Source organism: Canis lupus, chromosome 20 (genome assembly GCF_003254725.2).
Source record: "Canis lupus dingo isolate Sandy chromosome 20, ASM325472v2, whole genome shotgun sequence".
Taxonomy (NCBI): domain Eukaryota; kingdom Metazoa; phylum Chordata; class Mammalia; order Carnivora; family Canidae; genus Canis; species Canis lupus.
This window is the reverse complement of record NC_064262.1, coordinates 54,603,547-54,626,186: the sequence shown is the minus strand read 5'-3', so window position 1 is coordinate 54,626,186 and position 22,640 is coordinate 54,603,547. Positions and strand designations below refer to the sequence as shown.

General features: G+C 58.7%; 2 protein-coding genes across 3 annotated transcripts; one reads left to right on the top strand and one right to left on the bottom strand.

Annotated features, from left to right (window-relative positions):
* Positions 1-385: 385 nt before the first annotated feature.
* On the top strand, positions 386-1,217 carry RPL36 (ribosomal protein L36). 2 transcript variants are annotated; one of them, XM_025457121.3, is made up of 4 exons: positions 386-518; positions 687-791; positions 878-1,012; positions 1,095-1,217. In XM_025457121.3, exons 2-4 carry the CDS (start codon positions 699-701, stop codon positions 1,182-1,184), a joined length of 318 nt encoding a protein of 105 aa, XP_025312906.1. In that variant the 5' UTR covers positions 386-518; positions 687-698; the 3' UTR covers positions 1,185-1,217. The 2 variants fall into 2 exon arrangements, with proteins under 2 accessions (XP_025312906.1, XP_048953430.1); XM_049097473.1 differs by having other exon boundaries at positions 471-522.
* Positions 1,218-1,297: 80 nt separating this feature from the next.
* On the bottom strand, positions 1,298-22,521 carry LONP1 (lon peptidase 1, mitochondrial). The gene is made up of 18 exons (XM_025457120.3): positions 22,075-22,521; positions 18,585-18,673; positions 17,886-18,005; positions 15,923-16,154; positions 14,195-14,256; positions 13,507-13,636; positions 12,987-13,070; positions 11,301-11,521; positions 10,385-10,523; positions 9,504-9,682; positions 7,319-7,406; positions 6,785-6,907; positions 6,587-6,703; positions 4,153-4,293; positions 3,595-3,760; positions 2,690-2,907; positions 2,431-2,595; positions 1,298-1,651 (listed from the first exon to the last, which is right to left on the bottom strand). The coding sequence occupies exons 1-18, from the start codon at positions 22,504-22,506 to the stop codon at positions 1,475-1,477; spliced, it is 2,883 nt and encodes a 960-aa protein (XP_025312905.3). The 5' UTR covers positions 22,507-22,521; the 3' UTR covers positions 1,298-1,474.
* Between the last annotated feature and the right edge of the window lie 119 nt (positions 22,522-22,640).

The following is a 22,640-nucleotide window of genomic DNA, read 5'->3' as shown; positions in this document are numbered from 1 at the left end:
ACCATCTGAAATTACATCAAATGATATCAAATGTATTAAAGGGCACTATACCAAATCGCCCTCTTGAGTTCTAACACAGAGTTTGGCGTCATATAGAATGAAACCAATACCTGTTTATGGGTTTTATTTTGTGCCGAGTGCCATTGTATCTTAGCCGAACAGTTTGGAATGGGTACTCTTTTTGTCCTGAGCCTATACATGAAGAAATTCAGGTCCTGGGAGGTGAAGCCCCTGGCGCAGGGTCAGCAAGCCAGCGGCCGAGGTGGGATTCCAGCCAGCCAGCTGCAGAAGCAGGATTCGAACTCCCAACCACCGGGAAAGGACGCGCAGCCCAGGCTGAAGCGTGGTTTGGGACGGCTGGTGCAAGCGCGCACGCGCAGGGGCCGCGCGGCCTCCAGCCGCCAGGGGGAGCGCGCGGCCTCCCGGCCCGTCTGGCCCGCCCGCCCCGCGGGAGCTAGATATCCCAGAGTTCCGCGGGCCCACGGCCCTTCCGCCGCCGGAGCATCGAGCAGCAGCAGGTCAGTGGGGCGCCGGCCGGGTAGGATCCGCCGCCATCCCGTCTCCGGGGCCCCGGGGCGGCTCAGGGCCGTGGCCGGGCGCAGCGAGCGAGTCCGGGGGAGTCGGGACGCGGGGTTCCGGGCGGCGGGGGCCCGAGCCCGGACTCACCTCCGCGTCCGTCCCCCCAGCCGCCTGCAGCCATGGCTCTGCGCTACCCCATGGCCGTGGGCCTCAACAAGGGCCACAAGGTGACGAAGAACGTGAGCAAGCCGAGGCACAGCCGCCGCCGCGGGGTGAGTGCGGGCGGGGAGGGGGGGCGGGCGGCGGGCGCGGGCGCGGACCGGGGCCGAGCCCTGAGCCCTGAGCGCCGTCCCCGCAGCGCCTCACCAAGCACACCAAGTTCGTGCGGGACATGATCCGGGAGGTGTGCGGCTTCGCCCCGTACGAGCGGCGGGCCATGGAGCTGCTCAAGGTGTCCAAGGACAAGCGCGCCCTCAAGTTCATCAAGAAGCGGGTAGGTGGGGGGCGGGGGGGGGCGGGGGGGGTAGCCGGACCCAGACCCCGGGCCCGCGCCGACCGCTCTCCCCGCGCCGCAGGTCGGGACGCACATCCGCGCCAAGAGGAAGAGAGAGGAGCTGAGCAACGTGCTGGCGGCCATGCGGAAAGCGGCCGCCAAGAAGGACTGACCCCCCTCCCGTAACAATAAAGCCTTCTCGGAACCTCGGGGTCTTGTGCTGGTCCGGGCGCACCGGGAGGGTCGGGGTCGGGGCGCTGCACAGACACGCGGGCAGCCGGGCAGTACTGGAAAGGGTTTTAATCATCATTAAATAGTTCATCTATGCCGGACTCCGTGATTAAGCCAAGTCCTTGCGCGCGGGCCTCTCCTGAGCCTCCTGGCGGCGCAGCTGCCCAGAGCTCCGGCCCGGCGCCCTGTGGCCCCACCGGGCCGCCCGTGCCAGCGGAGCCCGGGCTGCCGTCACCGCTCCACGGCCAGGGCCTCCGCGGGCTCCTCGGGGAAGGCGATGCTGAAGATCTCGCGGTAGTGCTCCACGAAGTGGACCTCCAGGCCCTCGGTGATGAAGGCCGCCAGGTCGTAGAAGTCCTTCTTGTTCTCGGCTGGCAGCACGATGCACGTCACTCCAGCACGCTTTGCCTGGAAGGGGGGTGCCGCAGGTCGGCCTGGCGGAAGGGCCCCAGCCTGGCTCCCCCGCTTGAGGGCTCCCAGCAGCAGCAGCTGGACCCCACGCCTGGCCTCTGGTCCTGGAGCCTGCTCTCCCAGGGCCCCGGGAGGCTTTGTGCACGTCCTGCCGGCACCTGTGAGCTCCTGAGCTCCCCTAACGGAGAAGCTGGCCTAGGAAGGGCCGAGTCTCCAGACCAAGGCCAGCACATTCCCACTGCACCCCCTCTGCTGCTGTGGAGGTAGAGGTGACTCGCCTGTGAGGGGCTGTGCTGCTGCCTCTGACTCCCTCCCCCCCCCTTACAAGGGAGGAAAGCAAGGCTCAGGGTGGAGGGCCTGTGCATGTCCCAGCCACAGACCCTGCCTTGTCCAAGGGGTGGGGGACACGGGAGGGCCAGGTTTCAGATGGCAGGAGATGCAGGGCTCAACGAAGAGGGATGGAGTCCAACAGAGGGTCAACTGGTCAGGGTAGACCTCGTTGCAGCCCCATATGCCCACCCGTCCTGCTCTCTGCACCCCTCATTCTCAGTGCTTGGTTGAGGGGGAAGCAGGAGCCCTGAGGAGCTGAGGACCACTACAGGGCAGCGTCAGCTGGGACACTCCGCTCCACCTGGGGCTACGGCCACCCCCTGCCACTTGAGGCCAACAGCACGGGTGCAAGGTCACAGGACAGTGCCACAGCGTGGGGTCTCTGGTCCAGATTCTCTGCAAGGGGCTGGGGTTCCCAAGCCCCAGGGGGAGGGGCTGACACTCACTGCGATGGTCTTCTCCTTGATGCCACCCACCGGCAGGATCTTGCCCGTGAGGGAGACCTCGCCCGTCATGGCCAGGTTGGGCCGTACTGGCCGGTCCATGGCCAGGGAGAGCAGGGCCGTGACAATGGTGCAGCCGGCACTTGGGCCATCCTTGGGGGTGGCGCCCTGGTGGGGAGATGCAGGTGGGGGGTGGGCAGGCTGCACAGGGGCTGGGCCCAGGCCAGGGGGCTGGGGGCAGAGGTGGGAGGTGAGGCCTCACCTCAGGGACGTGCAGGTGGATGTGGGAGGTCACCAGGTAGTCGTTGGTGGGGTCATGCTGCATCAGGAAGGCCCTGGCAAAGGTGTAGGCGATGCGAGCACTCTCCTTCATCACGTCCCCCAGCTGGCCTGTCACCTCCAGGCTTCCATCCTTGTCCCCCTTGCTGTCCTTGTCTCGTGGCCTCCGAGGGGAGGTCTCAACAAACAGCGTGGAGCCCCCTGGGAGACCAGCAGGCAGAGACTGTGAACACTGGGACCCCTCAGATTCCAGGGACAGCTGCTCCCCCCCCCCCCCCGCCCACAGTGGGGCCACTAGGAACCCCTCCCCCACCTGCAACACTGTCCCTCCCCTAGCTCTCCCTGGCCTACTGCCTGCTCATCCTCCACGTCCCAGCCCCTGCACTGGCCCCGCAGCCAGACTGCCCTGGCCTCTGCTTCGGCCTGCCCCCGTGTACACAGACACCGCGAGTGCGCAGTCTGCCAGCTCCAAACCCCGATTCCTTGAAATCCAGTCTAAGTAAGCAGACCCTTCACCCTTCAGAGCCTGCGTGCTTCCCATAGGCCCCCCAACAGCACCACCCTGCCACCACCCTGGAGCTGAGACCAGCCTCCCTGCTGAGCTGAGTGAGGTCACCTGGACAAGGAAGCCCCCTGCTGGGTGTCATTTTCCCCCCACAAGGCAAAAGGGATTTCTCTCAACGCAAATAACCCTTCTTGATCAGCCCCTGGTGTCTCAACTCCCTTCACCGGGGGGGGGGGGGGGGGGGGGTGTGGAGGGGTGGGGGGGGGGTTGCAGGACTTGGGATCTGCAGTTGTCAGCCCTCCTGCGTCTCCCAGGGAGGACGTGCGGCACCATCCCCCCCACCCCGCCTAGCCCCAGGCCACCTCCTGGCCCAGGCTGCTCACCCATGGCAGTCCAGGCCAGTCCCATGACCACACCAGGGGGCGTCACATCGTACATGCGCTCCACAGTGAACACGGGCTTCCCCACAAAGTCCTGCAGATTCTCTGGCGTCACCTCTACGAGGTCCGCCTCCCCACTGACAATCTTGTAGGCGGACTTCCGTAACACCTGGAGCAGGCAAGGCAGCCGAGTGGGCATGGGCCCTCACCCCAGTTAATTTTTAACATTGTGGTAAAATACAAAACATGATCATTTCACCCCTTTGTAAGCTTACGGCTTCACGGCATGAAGCGCATTCACGTGGTCGTGCAGCCATCTCTACCGTCCAGCTGTAGAACTTTCCACCTCCCCAAACTAAGACCCTGTCCCCAGGAAGCACCGGCTCCCTGCTCCACCCCTGGCTCCCACCACCTGTCTCTGTGGACAAGATGCCTCTAGGGACCCCCCAAGGTGGGATCTGCAGGATGTGCCCTGCCTGGGGTGGCGTCCTGTCTTCAAGGCCCTCCTTCCACCTGCACAGGCTGCAGACCCTGCCCTCCTGGTCTGTCTGCCCAGCTCACCTTCTCCACCTGCTTCTGCAGGTTGCGCACACCACTCTCCCGGCAGTACTGCTTGATGAGGAGGGTCAGCACGTCTGATGACAGCTTGGCCTTGCTCTCATCCAAGCCACACAGGGCACGGGCCTGAGGCACCAGGTACCGCTGGCAGGGAGGAGAATGCTGCCATTGGGACCCCGGGGCCTCTTCCATGGCCCCACTTACCACCACACCTTCCCAAGACCTCTGGCTGGCTAAGACCATGGAGGTGGGCCCAGCACCTGCCTGTAGGGAGCTCGACCCAGCCCCCGGGGTGGGGGTGAGCCAGGGGAAGGCTGCCCCAGGAGGTGACACCAAAGCTGAGACCCAAGGGTAAGGAACCAGCAAGGCAAGGAGGGAGGCAGGGGGTCTGGGCACAGAGCACGGCAGGTGCCAGGACGCCCCATAGTGAATGCACACGTGCCCAGCCTGCCTCTTCCAGAAGCTCCCAGGCCTCTGCTCCTGCTGCATCGACTGCCCAGATTCCATTCCTGCCCTTCCTGAGACACCCCTCCTCCAGGAAGGTCTCCCCTGATCCCTGGGCTCAGCCCATTCCCACTAAGGATCTGAGTCAGGGTAAGCGGCTGCCAAGAATGGGAAGGTCACTAGAGGCTCCAAGGTCACACCCACAGTCCAGCCCAACTCCTGCCACACGGCAGTCAAGGGACAGTCAAGGGACAGACAGTCCTGAGCACTAACTGGGGGCGGAGGGCACCTGAGACACGAGGGGCACGACCATGCACGCCAGTACGTGGGGCGGCTGACATGGCCTGGCCCTGAAGCCTCTGGGAGTCCGTGTTCTTCTTGTCATCATTTTAAAGGTTTAAAAGTCCCCTGTCCAGGTCCCCAAGCCCGCCCCTCCTTGGCCAGGTGGGGAGGTCCCAGAACCCCTATAACTACATCCACCTAGAGCTCACCTGGCTCCCCACCCAACCCAGGGGACAAAAGCCAGTCAAGCCCCAAGGGCTGGGACCCAGCACCCGAGCTCAGGGAGAAAGTGCTCAACCCTTTACAGAACAGAAACACTGGGTTAGAAACACGTTCCCTTTCCTCTGGAAGGAATCTGCTCTGCTCTGCTTAGCATCCTTCAGGGTAGAAATCCAGCCCCCAGCCTAGGGAGATCACGGACGTCTAGGAAACGCAGACACCTGAATCCCGGGTGAGCCTCAGCCTAGGACACGTTATGCGGTCACAGAACTCGGGCACCCACGGCTGGTGGGAAAATGGGGGCAGGTGGCCTGCACTGAACCCGGCCGCCCAGCCCCAGGGCCCCCCACCCCAGGGCCACCCCAGCGACACATGTGCTGCGGGACGGGGGTGATGTGCTGATGGGGCAGGTGACGATCAGGGCTGAGCACACAGTCCCCAGCAGTGCACAGGTAGGCCTGAACCCTGAAAGCCCAGGAAAGACTGTTCTCTCTGTCACGTTTGGGGGCAGTCTCTCCCTTGTTCCTGTTCTGGGCCCCGGGAGAATGGGGTGGCAGAAATCTGTACTGGGTGGGACTTTGACCCCAGGTCCTGAAACCAGAGCCCCGAGACCCTGGAGTTCTCTGAGAGGCAGGGAGAGCGGGGCGGCTGCTGGTAGCTACGGCCCCTCCCCACCACACCTGAGCCTGCACAGTGAGGCAGCTCCTGGACCAGGGCTTCGATGGTCAAAGGGATGGAACCTTCAGCCTCACCCCTGACCCCCAGGGAGAGAGGAGGGCTGGAGGGGGAGCCAGTCACCAGTGCCTAGAATTTACTCAACAATGCACATGGAATGAAGCCTCTATAAACTTCGTAGGCTGTGGAGCTGGGAGAAAGCGGAGGTGCTGGGTGGCGCACCCAGGGAGCGCACAGAAGCCCCTGCCCCCTTGCTGGGCTTGATACAGCTTTTTCAGCTGTTCCCTAGTTGTAGCCTTCATGATAAACTAGTAACTACGTGACCTAAGTTCCAGAAGCTGTTACAGTAAGCCATCAAACCCCAAGAGGAGGTTGTGGGAAAGCCCCACCCACAGCCAGCAGGGCAGAGGAAAGGAAGCCCCGGGATGCGCAACTGGCATCTGAGGCAGGGGCAGCCGGGTGGTCCTGAGCCGTCCGCCTGCGGGGTCTGATGCCAACTCCAGGCAGGACCGGACTCTGAGCTCCTGGACACCCAGGCAGAGAGGTAGGCAGGGTGGGACACCCGCGCTGGAGTCAGAGCTGTGCTGGTACATGGTTCACAGCAGGCTCACCTCTGCTCTTGGCGATGCTCAGGCTACAGAAGTGGGCAGAGCCTGGCCATCCCCTCTCCGAGCAGGGCCACTGTGGACTGCCCCCCCTCCCAAACCCCAGCTCTGCTTAGGAGCCTGGCACTTGGGGGTGCTCAAACATGCCTCCAGCCCCCACTGCTGGGGGTACCCTCTTCTGTCTAGAGCTGGGGTGAGGGTCCTGCCCTCACCTCTGCGATGGCGAGCTTCTCCTGGGCCACATAGCCAGACACGTTGATCATCTCCATCCGGTCCCTCAGTGGCTCTGGGATGGTCTCGGTGACATTGGCCGTGCAGATGAACAGCACCTGGGGAAGGCGGCAGGGAGGTATGGAGGCCTGGCCACCCTGCCCCTCCCCACTGGGCCCAGCTCCCGGCAGGACACACACCTTGGACAAGTCCACAGGCACGTCCAGGTAATGATCCAGAAAGTTGGCGTTCTGCTCGGGGTCCAGCAGCTCGAGCAGTGCTGACGAGGGGTCCCCCTGGTAGCCTCGGCCTATCTTGTCCACCTGAAGGGGCAGCAGAAGGCAGGTAGTTTGGGTACCTTGCCCGCTCCTCACGTCTGCCTGCCAGACACTCCTGGTGGGAGGTGGCTGGGTGGGACCAGATATCACCAGCACCAGGGTGGTGGGGTGCAGGGATGGGAAGGGGGACCAGGCAAGCCCTGAGCGAGGGGTGCAAGGGCACACAGGGGATCTGCTGAGGCAGGAGAGACGCTGCAGTGAGGCCACCCAGTGACTGGGGACAACCAAAATGGCAGGGAACACAGGTCTCATCTTGGATACATAATCTGCCAAAGCTCTGACCTAGGAAGGCCCAAGGGACCGTGTCTAACCTCGGGGAAGGGTGCTAGGGACAGAGCCGTGCTGCCTTGTCAGCTCCGAGGCCGGCCCCACGCCCAGCCCTCCGTCCATGCGCACCTCATCTATCAGGATCAAGGGATTCTCCGTCTTGGTCTTCTTCAGGCACTGGATGATCTTTCCTGGCATAGCACCCACATACGTCCGCCTGGAGGGCAGAGCACAGCAGGAGCGGCGGCTCCTCACCTGTCTGCAGCTGGCCATGCCAGCACCCCAGCACCCACAGGCCCAGCTCGCAGGCAGCACCAGGACCCCAGGGAACCCACGCACACCCTCCAGGGCTGCCAAGGGGCGGCAACGGCGAGACGCACACAGAGCGGCCCTGGTGCAGGCGGCACAGATGCTGGTAGCTGCCGACTGTGCGAGTCTGCGGGGCACCATCACCCCAGTGGCCTGTGCTCTCCGACAATGAGAATGTGGGCATTGTCCCCCCACTCAGACTCGAGGCAGGGGAACAGATGCAGAACCAGGTCTCACTCAGACCTGTCCCCCGAGCCAGCACCTCCTATCCAGACGGTGAAACCCAGCCCGCACTGCCCAACCTAACAGAACAAGGAAGCTCAGGAGCAGCCCGGGGCTGGCAGCAGAAATGCTCCCCCCACCCAGGTCCTCCCAGGCACAGTGTGGCCTACCAGGCCTCGGGGCCACTGGGCCCAGGGCCTGGACCCAGCTGGCACTTGCTGGAGTGTCTCTTGATGACCTTGCTCTACTGTCCCAGCTCAGCTGCGGGTGTCTGGCACTCACAGAGCATAAAGCAGACACCAGTGCTGTGCCCCTGAGCTAAGGCCCAGCGGGGCGAGCAGACAGTATGTCAAATGGGGGAGAAAATTGTAAGATAAACTTTATATGCTATAAAAATAAGGATAGGGGATTTAAAACGCCATTTCCGGGGCACTAAGTGGGAGGACAGGGAATGTCTTGGGGAGAGGCCCTGAGCAAAACAAGTGAAGAGGCAACCGTTTGGGTATTCAAAGGAAGAGGGTTTTCTGAGTCAGGGGAACAGCCTATGCAAAGGTCCTGGGGCAGGGACAGGACCAGGCCTGGTGTGCTGGAAGCCCATATGGCTGGAGCAGAGGGAGTAACGAGAAGAGAAGAGGGGAAGGAGTGAAAAGGGTGGAGTATGCCAGGCCTTGCAGGCCTCAGTGTGGATCTGGGCTTTTACCCCAAGGAAGGAGGGAGCCCTGAGGGCTGTGGGCAGAGGAGGGTTTCACTGTTACCAACAGGGTAAGAGCAGGAAGTTCCCTGTTCTTATCCTTGTCGGGGAGCCCAGCGCAACATCAGCACAGAACACCTGTCCCTGCCCTCCTGGGCCCCTCTCCCTTGATGACAGCCTCCAAAGTCACGGACGTGTACTTGTTAACAAACTCACCCAGTGCCTCTTCTTGGCCTGGATGAGTGGGGTTTGGCCACACTCTTGGGCATTCTCTGAGCCAGGAGCCCGGAGGTCGCTAGGACCTGCCTCTGCTTTCCCCACCTTCATCCTCCAGCCGGGAGCCAAGAACCCACAGGCCTGTCCTGCCCCGCTGCCCTCTGAGCAGGCCCCACACCGCCTGGGTGCCTGGCACCACTCCAGCCTGGAGGCTCCTCACCTGACACCATGGAAGCCTCGTCCACCTCTGGCCCCACGGCCCTGCCACATTCCAGGTGCCGCCTCTGATCTGGAGCTCACAAGACACCTGCGTGCCTAATACACTTGTGTCTCACCAAAGCCACCCAAAGCAGCACCCGAAACGGGCCGTGTGGCAAGAAGCCCCAAGAGAGCCCATTATGAATGCCCCAACATCAGGGTGCCATACGCACAGCCAGGCGGTTTTCAGACCCTGGACACAGGGCAGCAGCCTCTGCTTGGGCCTGGCAAGAGCTTGAAGAACCAGGAGAGCTGCTGAGGGCTTCAACGGCACGCCACCCCGTTCTCAGTGGGGAAACCACCTTGGCCCGGAACCCTGGCCACAGCGCCGGGGTTGCTGAGCTGGGGAGACGGGAACTGAAGTAGTGGAGACCATCTGCCAATGGCCTGGCGAAGAAATGTTCCTGCTGGTTGAGAGGCCAAGGTTTTGAGCCAACGTTTGAGTGCTAGATGCAGTCGGCCTGGAGTCCGTGGACACCGGGGCTTGTCAGTCACGAACCCCAGAGTGAGCACAGATCACCGCGCACCGAGGACACCCCTCTAACGAGCACAGGACGGAGCCGGAATGAAGCCCGACAGGAGGTGGGTGAACCATGGGTCGAGACAGGCCAAGCCTACCTGTGCCCTTTGATCTCAGCCACATCAGTCATGCCCCCGACGCTGAAGCGGAAGTACTCTCGGTTCAGGGCACGGGCAATGGAGCGAGCAATGCTGGTCTTGCCCACGCCAGGGGGACCGTAGAAGCAGAGGATCTTGCCCTGGGTGGAGCCTCGGAGCTGGCTGACAGCGATGAACTCCTGCGGACCGAGGTGGGTTCCCATGAGACACGCGCCACCCTTTCTGTGGGGCCAGGGCCCGGCCTGATGCAAGGCTCGCCACTGGCACGCTGCCTTTCAGGTTTCTGGGGGCGTGGAAGGGACAAGGTATATCCCAGAGGGCCTGCGCTGACTAGAAGGGTCACTGGCACCAAGAAGGGCAGTGGCCGACTGTGGGTGACCATGACCCCAAGCTGTAGTAACCCCTTCCTCCCACGTTCTGGGCCATATCGATAATCCTTGGAAACCTGAGGCCCCCGGAGAAGGCAGGTTGGCCCAGGCTGCCCTTGCCACCACCCCTGAGCTGCTCCAATGCCAGTCCCCCCACTGGGAACCCTTCCCCCTCCTTCCTCAGCCTCTGCTGATCCCCACAGCCCTGTCTCAGCCAAGGCCCTCCCACACCATAGACCAGAAATTCCCCAAGGGGCTCCTCTAGGAACCCCCCCTTACCCCAGTATGGGGGAAGCCTGGGTGCCAGGCTCTGGGGCACCCACCACCTGTGCCCAAATCCAGATGACAAACCTTGCCTCTCTCTGCCCACCCTGGGAGCATGGAACAAGTGACCAGGGGAGGCTTAGAGCAGCCTGTGCCCAAGGACCTACAGGAAGGGTGCAGAGAAACTCAATGGGATGGGGGGGGGGGGGGGGGCGGATAGGACCCAGGGGAGGGGTGCAAGGGCCGAACCAGGATGCGCTTCTTGACATCCTCCATCCCATAGTGGTCCTCCTCCAGCACTGCCTGGGCCCGGGCCAGGTCCAAGTTCTCGTTGCTGTACTTGCCCCACGGGATGGACGTCAGCCAGTCCAGGTAGTTACGCGTGACGCTGCCACAGGACAGACAGGAGCCAGTGAGTGGGGCCCAGCCAGCTGCCCAGTGCTGCTGTTACAAACTCACGTTGCCGACACCCACTGAGCCTGAAGCACGAACCACATCGCGGCTGGAGGAGCTGGGAACTGCCTCGATCAGCCATCTGGGTAAAGGCCACACTGTGGGAACTGGCATAGCTCCCAGCACAGGTGTTCAGCCTATTTCCGGGATCAGATGTGGCGAACACAGGAACTGCTCAAATCCTATACCACGGTGGTGGCAGGGGTGCAGACAGGAGACGACCTCCCCAGGGCACATGCGAAACCAGCCTGGCTGGTGACAGGTCAGCACTGCCCCAAGCGACCCCAGAGAGGGAGCCGCACACTCGCTGGGCAAGTATGGGCCCCCAGGAAGACGTGTTGACTTCCAGGCTCTCAAAGCCACGCAAAGAAGGCAGGGCAAGCGTCCCGGCTGGAAGCACTGCTTAAAGCCAGACATCCCTGGGTTCAAATCCCTGTACCAGCTTGGAGACCCTGTTCCCTGACTTGACTTCTCTGAACCCTCCACACTGAGGCAATGGGTGACACACACTCTCCCTGGAAAATGGGTGACAAAGAAAAGTGTGTTCTGCACAGGGGCGCCCAGAGAGGACCGTCCCAGGCCAGGTGCTTCTCAGGGCCCCAGCGTGACCAGAGTGTCCAGGGGACCCAGCCTCCCAGACCCCACCAGGCTTGGCTGAGGCCGGGCACGAGAGGGAGGGGGGCCACCGGGGCACAGCCTCCAGGGCGCTTACTTGAACTCTGACGAGTGGTTGTCCAGCAGCCCCAGCTTGCTCAGCTCCTCGTCCACCACGTCCATGACATGCTTGGGGACCACAAGCTCCTTGAGCCGCTCACGGAACTTCTCCTCAATGGCGTCCTTGTCGTCCTTCTCTAGGCCCAACTCCTTCTTGATGATCTTCAGCTGCTCCTGTAGGAGGTACTTGCGGTGCGTCTGCTTGATCTTCTCCTCCACCTGTAGGGCCATGAGGCCATGGTCACACAGGGTCACAGGGGGTCACATAGGGAGTGGCCTCCTGCGGACATAGGGAGAGGAGAGACCGTGTGGCCACCTCCAGCTCCCTCCCCTCTGACCGTGGCTCCCTGAGCAGTGGGGCCTGGAAACAAACCATGCAGAGTTCCAGGTGAGGAGGGGATTCGCTCTTGGTCCTGAACTCAGCCAGGTGAAGCTCGCCTGATGCCAGGGTGCCTCCCATGGGCACGGAGCTCCCCTGGACCGACAAGGCCGCAGGCAAGGGCTCAGAGGCCAACCAAGACCACTGCCGCTTACACCCCCACTCCTGCGTCCCGTCCGGGGTGCATTAAGAAAGAAGTACCTTGTGCTGGGGCACCTGCAGGGCTCAGTCACTGCAGCATGCGACTCCTGATCTTGGCGTTGTAAGTCGGAGCCCCACATTGTGAGCAGACATAACATAAATACTAAAAGTGAGGAGCAGTGTGCCTGGCTGGCTCAATCAGTTAAGTATCTGCCTTCAGCTCAGGTCATGATCTCAGGATCCTGGGATCAAGCCCCACGTTGGGCTCCCCATTCAGCAGGGAGTCTGCTTGTCCCTTTCCCTTTGTCTTCCCCACCTAGTGCTATTTCTTAAGTTAAAAAAAAAAGAGTTGCCTTGAGCTAATAACTAAGCATTAAATATTTTCCAGTTAAAAACGTAATGTGAAACTTCTTTTTAAAATAAAGCTAAATGGGGGATCCCTGGGTGGCTCAGCGATTTAGCGCCTGCCTTTGGCCCAGGGAGCGATCCTGGAGTCCCGGGATCGAGTCCCGCGTCGAGCTCCCTGCATGGAGCCTGCTTCTCCCTCTGCCTGTGTCTCTGCCTCTCTCTCTCTCTCTGTGTCTATCGTAAATAAATAAAAATAAATCTTTAAAAAAAAATAAAAAATAAATAAATTAAAATAAAGCTAAATGGACACCTGGGTGGCACAGTGGTTGAGCATCTACCTTTGGCTCAGGGAGTGATCCCGGGATCCAGGATCGAGTCTCACATTGGGCTCCCTGCATGGAGCCTGCTTCTCCCTCGGCCTATGTCTCTGCCTCTCCCTGTGTCTCTCACAAATAAATAAATAAAATCTTAAAATAAAATAAAGCTAAATGGAAAAACTGAGTCAAATTTGAAAAACATGACTGGTAATCAACTGACAATCCAGGTAGCCCATGGCTTTGCCCACAATCAGGAAGGCAGGCCACAAAGAGTAGTCTTTTCAACCCTATAGGGCTGGTTCGCAATTTGCAGCATTTCCCCACGATGCCGAAGGTAGAGCAAGCTCTGCCCCAATGGAGGCCATCCCCAGACCGCGGGCTCTGGGCTCAGTGCTGGGACCAGCTTTAAGTGTTGTGGTGCAGAGCTTCCCAGCCCCAAATGAGAGTGACACCTGCATGCCACCCTCCCTACAGAGGCGTATCCTCAGCCCAGGCTCACCTCACGCCCCAGGCGCTGCTGCAGCTTGCTCAGCTCAAACTCCTTCTTGAGGAGGGAGAGGGCCTTATACAGCCGCTTGGGAATCTGCCAAGAAAGGGAAGATGCGGTTAGTCAGAAGTCGGCATCTCTCGGGTGTCGGGGAGCACAAACAGGGCAGATCGACCTGGCCATGCGTCACCACTGGAGGCACGCCACCGCCTCTGACCAGCAAGCCCAGTTCTACAAACACGTCCCACAGACAGATAAACTCCTGGACGTCTGCAAGCCATGGTCGAGGACATTCTGAGTGTTGTTGTTTATAACAGCAAAAGGCTGCTCGCAAGCCAAATACACCACCCATTAACCAAAAGTCACCTCCTGGAGGAACGCCATGCAGCCTCGACAGAGAACAGGGAGCTATGCGCGGCCTGACGGGCCAGGGCTAATGTGAAATGAAATCACAAAAAGGAGTGGCGGACAAGCAGCCAGGCTGGGAGGCTGCCCGCCATGCAAATCAGCACCAGGGCTGGGGCACACTCACATTGGTTTCCTCCAGGACGTCCTGCAGCTCGTGGGACTCGGCTCCGGTCAGGGCAGCGCCCATGTCACTCAAGTAGATAGGGTTGTCCACCACCCTCTGGCCCGCCTGCATCATTTGCAGCACAGACTCCCTGGAAGGGACAGAGCGATGCTGCCAGAGGCACAGGGGTGCTGCAGCAGCAGGGGCTGGGCGCAGGCAGGAGCACTGGCTTATGTCTTTCCCCAGCAGTGAGGGTCCAGGCCCTGGGATGCCCGCAGAGAGCCAGGTGCAGGGCCAGTGGGGACACCCGTCCTAGAGCCACAAAACTAACGACCCCAGGGCCACACACAAACCCCCTCCAGTGCCCCCCTCTGTGAGATTCCCTCCTTCCACCCCAGCTGATGACAAAAAGGCTTCCAGCCAAACCCAAGCCCATGTTAGTACGAACTGGGCAAAGAACCTGCACTGGGCAAGCTATGTCCCTCCAACCTCCCACCACAGGGCCCCTCTGCCACAACAGAAACAGGGTTTACTCACAGGGCTGGGCCCTGGACCCTGGATATCTGCCCCTGGCAAGGTTTTCCATCAGGATGACGCTATGAGAAAGCCTCCCACCAACCCAGTTGCAGAAAGAGGCAGACAGACCCCAGCCTGGCCTCACAGAGGGTGGACCACACACAGGGACTGGGGCGTGGCGCCAGGGACCAACCTGTAGAGCGGGTTCAAGGCAATGATGTCACGGATGGTCTTCACAATCTCAGCGGTCAGGGCCTGGCAAACAAGGAGGATGACGTCAGTCCCTGGGGCCCGAGGAGCCCCTCTGGCCTGGTGTCAGACGCCCAGGAGCACAGGCCAATTCCCCCAGTCATGGGGACTCAGGATCAAGACAGTAAAAACGAAAACCAACACCTACCTCCCTGTACCACTCTGAAACTTGACCTCAGAATGAGCCATTTCCAGGACAAGGGGGGTAACAGGGGGCTCCTTTATTTCAAGCATGTGTCTCACAACCAACACTGTCTCAACCTCAGCACACCCTGGTTTGAATTCTCCTCTGGGGATATGCCTACGACTCAGCAGGGATTTCAGCCTGTCCCCTTCCAGAACCTCAGGCCCAGGCTCCCCGAGGAGTGGAGGACCCCCTCTGCTGTGGCTACCATGGGTATCATGGCCACAGCAAGGACAGTAATGCTGGTGGGACCACGGACAGTTTATGGCATAACCACCGGAACCTCATGATTTCCAGAAGGCAGCTCCCCACATACCACACCCCAGTGAGGGCACAGGTGGGCAGAGAAAGCAACTGCCATGCATTCCTTCACCGCAAGCACCCAGCCTCTGGTTAGCGGGTTCGCCCCTGAAATGACAGGGCTGACCTTCCAGAAGGAATCTGTAGAGACCCCATGGTGCTTGCACAGACCAGCCCGAGCATACAGCCTCCTCAAGTCTCCCTATTCTTTTCCCTGCACCATTTATGAATTTCACTGGTCTTTCTCCCACTACGTGATCCTCACAGGAAACTCTAAAGCTCTGCTGCCCCATCCAGCAGCCATTGGCAGCTATGCACAAATAAATTAGAACCGTGACAAAATCAAATATTTTGTTCCTCAGTTGTAGCAGCCAGAGATCGAGTGCTTGATAACCGGCGGGGCTAATGGTGCAGAACCAGAGAACATTTCCACCAGCGCAGCAGTCCTCCTGGACAGTGTAGTCCCATGGGTGTGGCTGCTGGCCTGGGCCCGTGGCAAAAGCAGCCAAGCCCCTCCCAGCCCCCGGGGCAGATGTTATAACAGACGGCAGGACTCCTGCCCACCAAGCTCAGAAGCCCCAGAACTCCATTCAGCACAGCGCCACAGGATTGGATCGAGCTGCAGACCACTCACTGGCCTCAGGAAGGCCTACAATGCCAGTCGGTGCTCAAGCAAGGAGCTTTGCCTTTGCCTGACTTCACCCCTACCCACTGGAAGCAGGGCCCCTGCCTCTAATTTACACTAGGAGAATGGGCAAAGGGCATCTCCCACCACCTTGACAGATGGCTCGCAAGCTGTGAAGGAAGCAGGCAAGCCTGCCTCTGGGGTCCAGGGGGCCAGAAGGCTGCTGCTTTGTGGCTTCGATGCCACTGGTAATGGTGAGCAGGCCCTGCTCCCATCCTCCCCGGACTGGAGGGGAAGGAGCCAGCAAGGAAAGAAGGCAGGGGGCTCCAGTGCAGTGGCCACAGGCTGTGGCTGGACCCAGGTTCAACCCCTGCCTCCTTCACGGGAGCTAAGGGGCCCAGCACGTTTCCTTGGCCTTCTGGATGCCCGTTTCTTCTAGGACTTTTGGGGTGAAAGCACATTTTGCATTCCACGAGAACCTGACAGCCATAACAGGCTAGATAGAGCTTCTGTGAACCCGTACCCGTACCCAGGGAGCTCCCTGGGCAGCTGCAGAGACTTACTTTCACTTCTTCCGTGACCTGGAAGTCCTCGTGGACAACGTTCTCAACTTCCACCATGAGCACCTCGCCGGGGGACCCCGAAGCAGGCTCCACCACCATTTCCATCGGGTGCCCGGCACCCAGGTCCTCCTCCACCTCCTTCTTGCCCCGCTTCGTCTTCCTGCGAGGCTTCTGCTTGTTTTCAGCTTCGGCCTCCTCCAGCTCCACCTCCAGCTGTCTGCTGATGTGAATCCTGAAGGCAGAAACACAGAGGTGAAGCTGCCAGGGCTTCCGGTGCTGATGACAAAGGGTCTCGCTGGGCACCGGGGCCAGAGGTCCGGGAACTGGAGACCGAGCTGCTGCTCAGGACCCCATGACTAGCACATTCTCCCCCAGCACTGTTGGCCTCCAGCTGACCCAGCCATTCCATGTTCCAAGCCAACACCCCACTGTCACCCAGAAACATCTGAAGTGTGATGGGTAAGTCAGTGGTAACCAGCTCTGGGGCCCATCACAAGCTGTGGGCTCAACCAAGCACAGCCTGACTTGAGGACTCCATCTGTCCCTCCCTCAGCCTCGGGCTCACCAGACTGTAGCTCCTTTGTGTTGTTCAGGCTTCAAATGAAGGGCACCTCCACAAAGAGGCCCTCTCTGACCACTCCTCTCAGACCTCTGATGTGAGGTCCTGCCCCCATCTATGCCTACTCATCACCCTGTCCATCCTGGCTTCCCCCCAAAGCTCCCACCACCGTCAGAATTCAGCTTGTGACCTGTTTTGAGGCTTATGTCCTCCCCTCCTGGGGGTGGGGTGCGGGCCCCTGGCCTGTTTCTCTGCCCTCACCCAAGTACCCTGCAGACACGAGGGGCCAAGTGATTGCAAACATGCCACATCACCTGGCTCCCGCCCCACAGGGTAACGGCCTGCCACCCTCCCCAGAGGGACTAGGACCTAGTGCCTGGCCATGACAAACAAGCTGCACAGAAAAAGTAGGCCTGGCATCTGGAAGCCAGGAAGACTCCTTCCATAAAGCACCTCAGAGGCTAGACCAACACTTGGTAGCCACTGATGTTTTCATTCTTTGGTCTGCACCTTCCAGTCCCTCCAGCCCATGAGGCACCCCCAGGAGGCAGAGCAGCAGCCTCTTTCCTACAAACAGCCTCTAATGCAAACAGAGGAAGATGGGTGTGGGGGATTCATGGAGTGGGAAGGCCACTGGGGTTTCAGAGAACCAATGCCCGGCCTACCCCATTTCCCCTGTATTCTGGGGGTGCTGCCTGCTGATACCAGAATGGAGCTCCAGGAAGGGAAGGACAGAGAACTCTAGCTTCAGTGAGTGCCAACGAGCATGTCTGATGAGGGGCTATTCACAACATCTACTACGTTATGGCTCAGGACTCAGAAATGCTTCCCATGTGGATGTGATCGTGGCACTCTTGACAAGCACCCTGAGGACCAACATTTCTTGGAACACACATGAAAAGCTGGAAAGCTTCAACCCAGCTGTTCTTGCAAATTTTTCATAAGTGTGAAAGGATAAGTATTTCAACTGAGCTCACAGGCTGCATGGAGCCCTTTGGCGGAGTGGAGATAGAAACTACACAGACCAACAAGGAAATGTGTCCAGTTGAGTGAAAAACTGTGGTGCCAAGCAGGATATCCAGCACGGTCTGCTGGCAGACACAGACAAGGGCACTTGGAACAGCTGACATCTAGACACACCTAAACTTGGGATATAAGGCAACCCACTATATTTGTGATTGCTTTTGTGAATAGCGTGCTTAAGAAGTACAACCGGTCACTAACCACCCATACTGCCACTCTAACAAGGACCCAGAGGTGGCCTGTCTCAGCCACCTCCAGCTTCGGGCTAGCCCCTGCAGTGACAAGGCACTACAGCTGACCAAGAAGGATGGGCAGTACCAGAACCTGGGGACACTCAGGGGCTCTCCTCCCGCCCCATCCCACACACTCAGGGCCCCACACCTTCTGTGTCCCATGACGATCATGCGCAGCTTGTCCCCAAGGTCTTGCATCTCGTGGATCTGGACAAACGTGCCCGTGTGGTAGACCTCATCCAGGCTCTCAACCACGTCAGACTCGTTGCTGAGGGACAGGGACACAAAGGTACATCATCACAGGCCCTGATTCTCAGTGGGAGGTCTCAGGTGAAGAAGGAGGAGGAAGAGAAGAGAAACACCCCTGCCAACCTCCAATGAAAACCAAGGGCAACCTCCTTGCTCCCACAGGTGAGAAGCTCCTGGCTAAGTCAGCTGCAAGGACCTGATTGGACAGAATGGATTTCATCCACGCCTCCCACTACAGAGCCTGCTCAGAATGTACCTTCCTGCTCAGACTGATTCCTCCCTGCAGTCAAGGTGGGTGTGTACCTGAAGCTGTACTATCTGCCTACCAAGCTCTGCGCTGAAGTGGTCTCACAGGTGGGTTTAACATTGGAGGTTTATATCGGCCCCACCCCCCACCCCCGCCACAACCTAAAAACACATGAAGCTGAGCCAAGTCTTCAGCCCAGACTAAAAAAGCACGCTCGGCTCTTGGCCTTGTGCTCGGCAGGTGTTGCTTGATTTCGGGTCGAAGGTCCAGACTACTCTACGGGGCAGGACTTGTGGTGAGCTACACTCCAGGGCAACTTCAACGAAGGAGTGAAGGTAAAGTTACACTTACTTGTCATCTCTCTTCAGAAAGACGCCAGCATAGGGCTGGGCAAGACGGACTTTCCTTCTTAGCAGCTCAACCAACTTCTTATTTTTAACCTAGCATGACAAGGACCCCAAAGTGAAACACAAGGCAGGTTTTCTAGCTGACGTTTTGACAAGAGCTCTAACATTTTCTATTACGATGCTGGAGGATATGCTAACCTGATCCAGGACACTAATCAACACAGCCCAGGAAGCAAGCCCTCACTGGCCCCCGCCCCCAACAGATGTAGAGAATGTAGTGGGGCAGGTTGACAGGGCTGCATTCCTTGGTGGTTCCCCCCTTCCGAAAGAAAACCCAAAGTAGTAGACCAAAGGTCAGAACCAAGAAATCTTTCGTAACATCCAATTTCAAGAGCTGTTTCAGAGGTGAAATGTCCTATTTGAAAATCTAGGCTATTCTAATTTATCAATGTCAGAAGGACAACACAGATGTGCGTAATTCAACAGTGGCCCGTCTCACAGGCTGGAAACTTGCTCCAACTTGCGTTGAAAGTATTTCCCAATCACATCTATACCCTTTTCATCAAGGACTGAAAGCCCTGGGATGACAACTATTATCCTGATGTCATTTCAATGGCAGGGAGACAGCTAACATCTTCTAGGGAACCTGTGATGGGGGCAGGAGCACAGATGTACATAAGGCTCCACTGGTTTCCTTCCAGCAGGCATTCATTCCCACCCCAGGCCCTGATTACACTTCAGGGCCCTCAAACTTCAGCAAGCATTGGAATTAACCTGGAGGACTTGCTAACGTAGATGGCTGGGTTCCAGCCCTGGAATTTCCTGACAGAGGCGGTCTGGAGTGGGCCTGAGAATCTGCATTTCAAACGAGCTCCCAAGTGATGCTCCCAGGGTTCGGCACCACTTCTGAGAACCAGTGTTCTAACTCTTCCCTTAAGAGGGGCTCTTAACGGGATCCCTGGGTGGCGCAGCGGTTTGGCGCCTGCCTTTGGCCCAGGGCGCAATCCTGGAGACCCGGGATCGAATCCCACATCAGGCTCCCAGTGCATGGAGCCTGCTTCTCCCTCTGTCTGTGTCTCTGCCTCTCTCTCTCTCTCTCTCTGTGACTATCATAAAAAAATTAAAAAAAAAAAAAAGGGGGCTCTTAACTTATGGTCCAGGTATTTCTGACCCCACAGACGTATCTTTCCCAGAGAAAAGGTCCAACACAGCCACCAGGAGTGCTATAAGACCACCAAAAATTAAGAGCTACTGATCTATACTGAGAGGCCACTCAAGGGGAGAAACTACTGGGGCAGGTTAGCCGCAAGCAATGTCCGCCACAGGATCCAGTCAAGAGAGCTTTGCTAACAGGTTCAGAAACCTTTACCCGGTGCCATAGAAGTTTCCCTAATTCCTCTCTGAGAACAGCTGACTGCTGCCATCCCTGAACTTGTCCCCTCTCTTTGGCAGGATTCCTTGTCATCATTTACGTGGTAACAACAGAAACAAAGTGCGTACCGTGTGCCAGTCTCACACTTTCCACAGTGATTCATTTCACTCTCCTAACTCTGGGTAGGCAGACAGAATTTGCTGGAGCAATAATCTCTCTGGGCACGGGGGACAAGAGGCACCTGCCACTTTGCAGGGCTGAGGGGACCGTGCCTGAGCACTCCTGACCCCAGAGGCCGGCTGGGGTCAAAGACAGGAAAAAGGCTCCAGGGCAAGCTTCTGAAACATCAAGAGCCACCACATAGGAAACAGCAGCAGCTTCCGATTGAGGTAGGAGGCTATATCCCTGACACAGGGGAACTCACCTCTTTGACCAGCTCTAAGAACTGAAGTATGATTATGATGCCCATTTTGCTGACGAGAAATTGGAGGCCCAGAGGAACAGCTTTCTGAAGGTGAAGAAGCTATGTATGGGTGGTGGAGCCAAGATAGGAACCTACAGGCTCTCGGGCCTCTAAGTAACCACTACTCCAAACCAAGGAAGGCCCTTGGAAGAGTAGCCCAGACACATACAATCAGCAGGTGGGCAAGGAGACGGAAGCGAATCCTTCAGGCCTCAGATTTGTTTAGCAGAGACTAGAGTATGAGTGAGAGGCTGCAGTGAATGCAGAGGCTGACTCATCATATGACCTTGCTCAGTTAACAGATAACCTTTCACCGTGGCCTCTCATTTCCACATCATTAAAAAAAAAAAAGAAAAAGAAAAAGACATGTAGGGAAGAAGGCAGGCATTTGGGTCTTTCCTACTCTAAAAACTCAAGTTTGGGCAGCCTGGGTGGCTCAGCGGTTGAGCATCTGCCTTCAGCTCAGGGCCTGACCCTGGAGACCCAGGATCGACTCCCACATCGGGCTCCCTGCGTGGAGCCTGCTTCTCGCTCTGTGTCTCTGCCACTCTGTCTCTCATTAATAAATAAATAAAGTCTTAAAAAAAAAAAAAAAAAACCTCAAGTTCCTTGCACTCATGTTGCTTTCTATTACATCACCCCGGTCCATCTCCCCACCCCTTGGCTCTTAGTCTGAAACGATCTTGCTTCCTGTCTCTTCCACCAACATACAAGTTTCTTAGGCACAGGGAGTGCATGTGACTTATTTGCTGCTAAATCAATCCCCAGTGCCTGCTACATATGTGGCAGGAGGTCAAGAACACTCTGAATGAATAGACCACGGTTGCAGCCCTCTGAGAACATCCTTTCCCCCCTACCTTCCTCCTAAGTCTGCTGTACTCTAGTTTCTGACTCTATTATCCCTATAGTAGTCACGGCCTTCCAATGCATAACTGACTTACTAATCTTGCTCACTGCTTCTTATAACCTGCTAGGATGTAAGCTCCAAAAGCAGAAATTTTTATCAGTGTTGTTCGCTATTGCTGTGTCTCCAAGAACTGTACCTGGCACCTGGTAAGCAGTCAAGAAATGTTTAGGGAAGGAATGCATCCTGATTCCAAATGGGCTGGCCATCAGACTGCAGACCGCCCCGGGTGACTGTGTTATGAAACATCTACCAAAACCCACATAAAAAGTAACTGGGGGCAGCCCCGGTGGCTCAGCGGTTTAGCCCCGCCTTCGGCCCAGGGCGTGATCCTGGAGACCCGGGGATGGAGTCCCATGTCGGGCTCCCTGCATGGAGCCTGCTTCTCCCTCTGCCTGTGTCTCTGCCTCTCTCTGTGTGTGTCTCTATGAATGAATAAATAAAATCTTAAAAAAAAAAAAAAAAAGTAACTGGGCCTCAAGACCGTTATGGTCCTTCCCAGCATCGGAGAGGTCTATGACCAGGACTCTAACTGGGCAGTCCGAAGCTCACTGGGTTCAACAGGGATCTGAAAGGGGGAGCGATCCGGCTCCAGTTCACCAAATTAGTGAGAAGACAGGAACTCGAAATCCAACTTTTAAGAAGCTTCATGCCTGGAAAACGTTGCGACACGAGAGTGCTCAAGGATCCCTCGGTCCAACCCGCTGCCTGCAGAGCCGGGGAAATTGGCGGCCACGGCGGGGGTTGCGCATTACCTCGATGATCTTGATGAAGCGCGGAAACACCGGGTTGCGGGTGACGGCGATGAGCGGCAGGTGCGGGAATACGTCCGGAATAGTCATAGGCGTCAGCGCCGTTATGATGGGGCCCTCCCCGCCCCCCGCGCTGCCCCCCGCGCCCGCGGACCCATCCTCCGCGCCGCCCTCGGAGGCATCCTCGCCGCTGGAGAACGCACCACTGCCGCCGCGGCTGTTCGCCTCCCAAAGTCCCCGCCACTGGCCCGCGGCAACCGGGCCTCGGCCCCACAGCGCCCAGGGAGGGGAGGCGTCGCAGGCCCGCCGGCCGTGGGGCAACCACGTTTCGGCGGCAGTCGGAACCCGCCCCCAGGCAGCGGCCAGCAGCGGCCGCCGCAGCGCCCAACATCGCGCAGCACCCCACAGCCGCACGTAGCCTGTGCCCGCCGCCATGGCCCGGCCATCCTGGCGACGCACAGGACTTGCGTCACTTCCCCTCGCCCGGCTGGTGCGCACGTGAGGCCCCGCGCGTACCCAGGGGCCCGCGGGGGGGCGTGACCCGGAACGGAACGCGGCGGGGGTGGGGC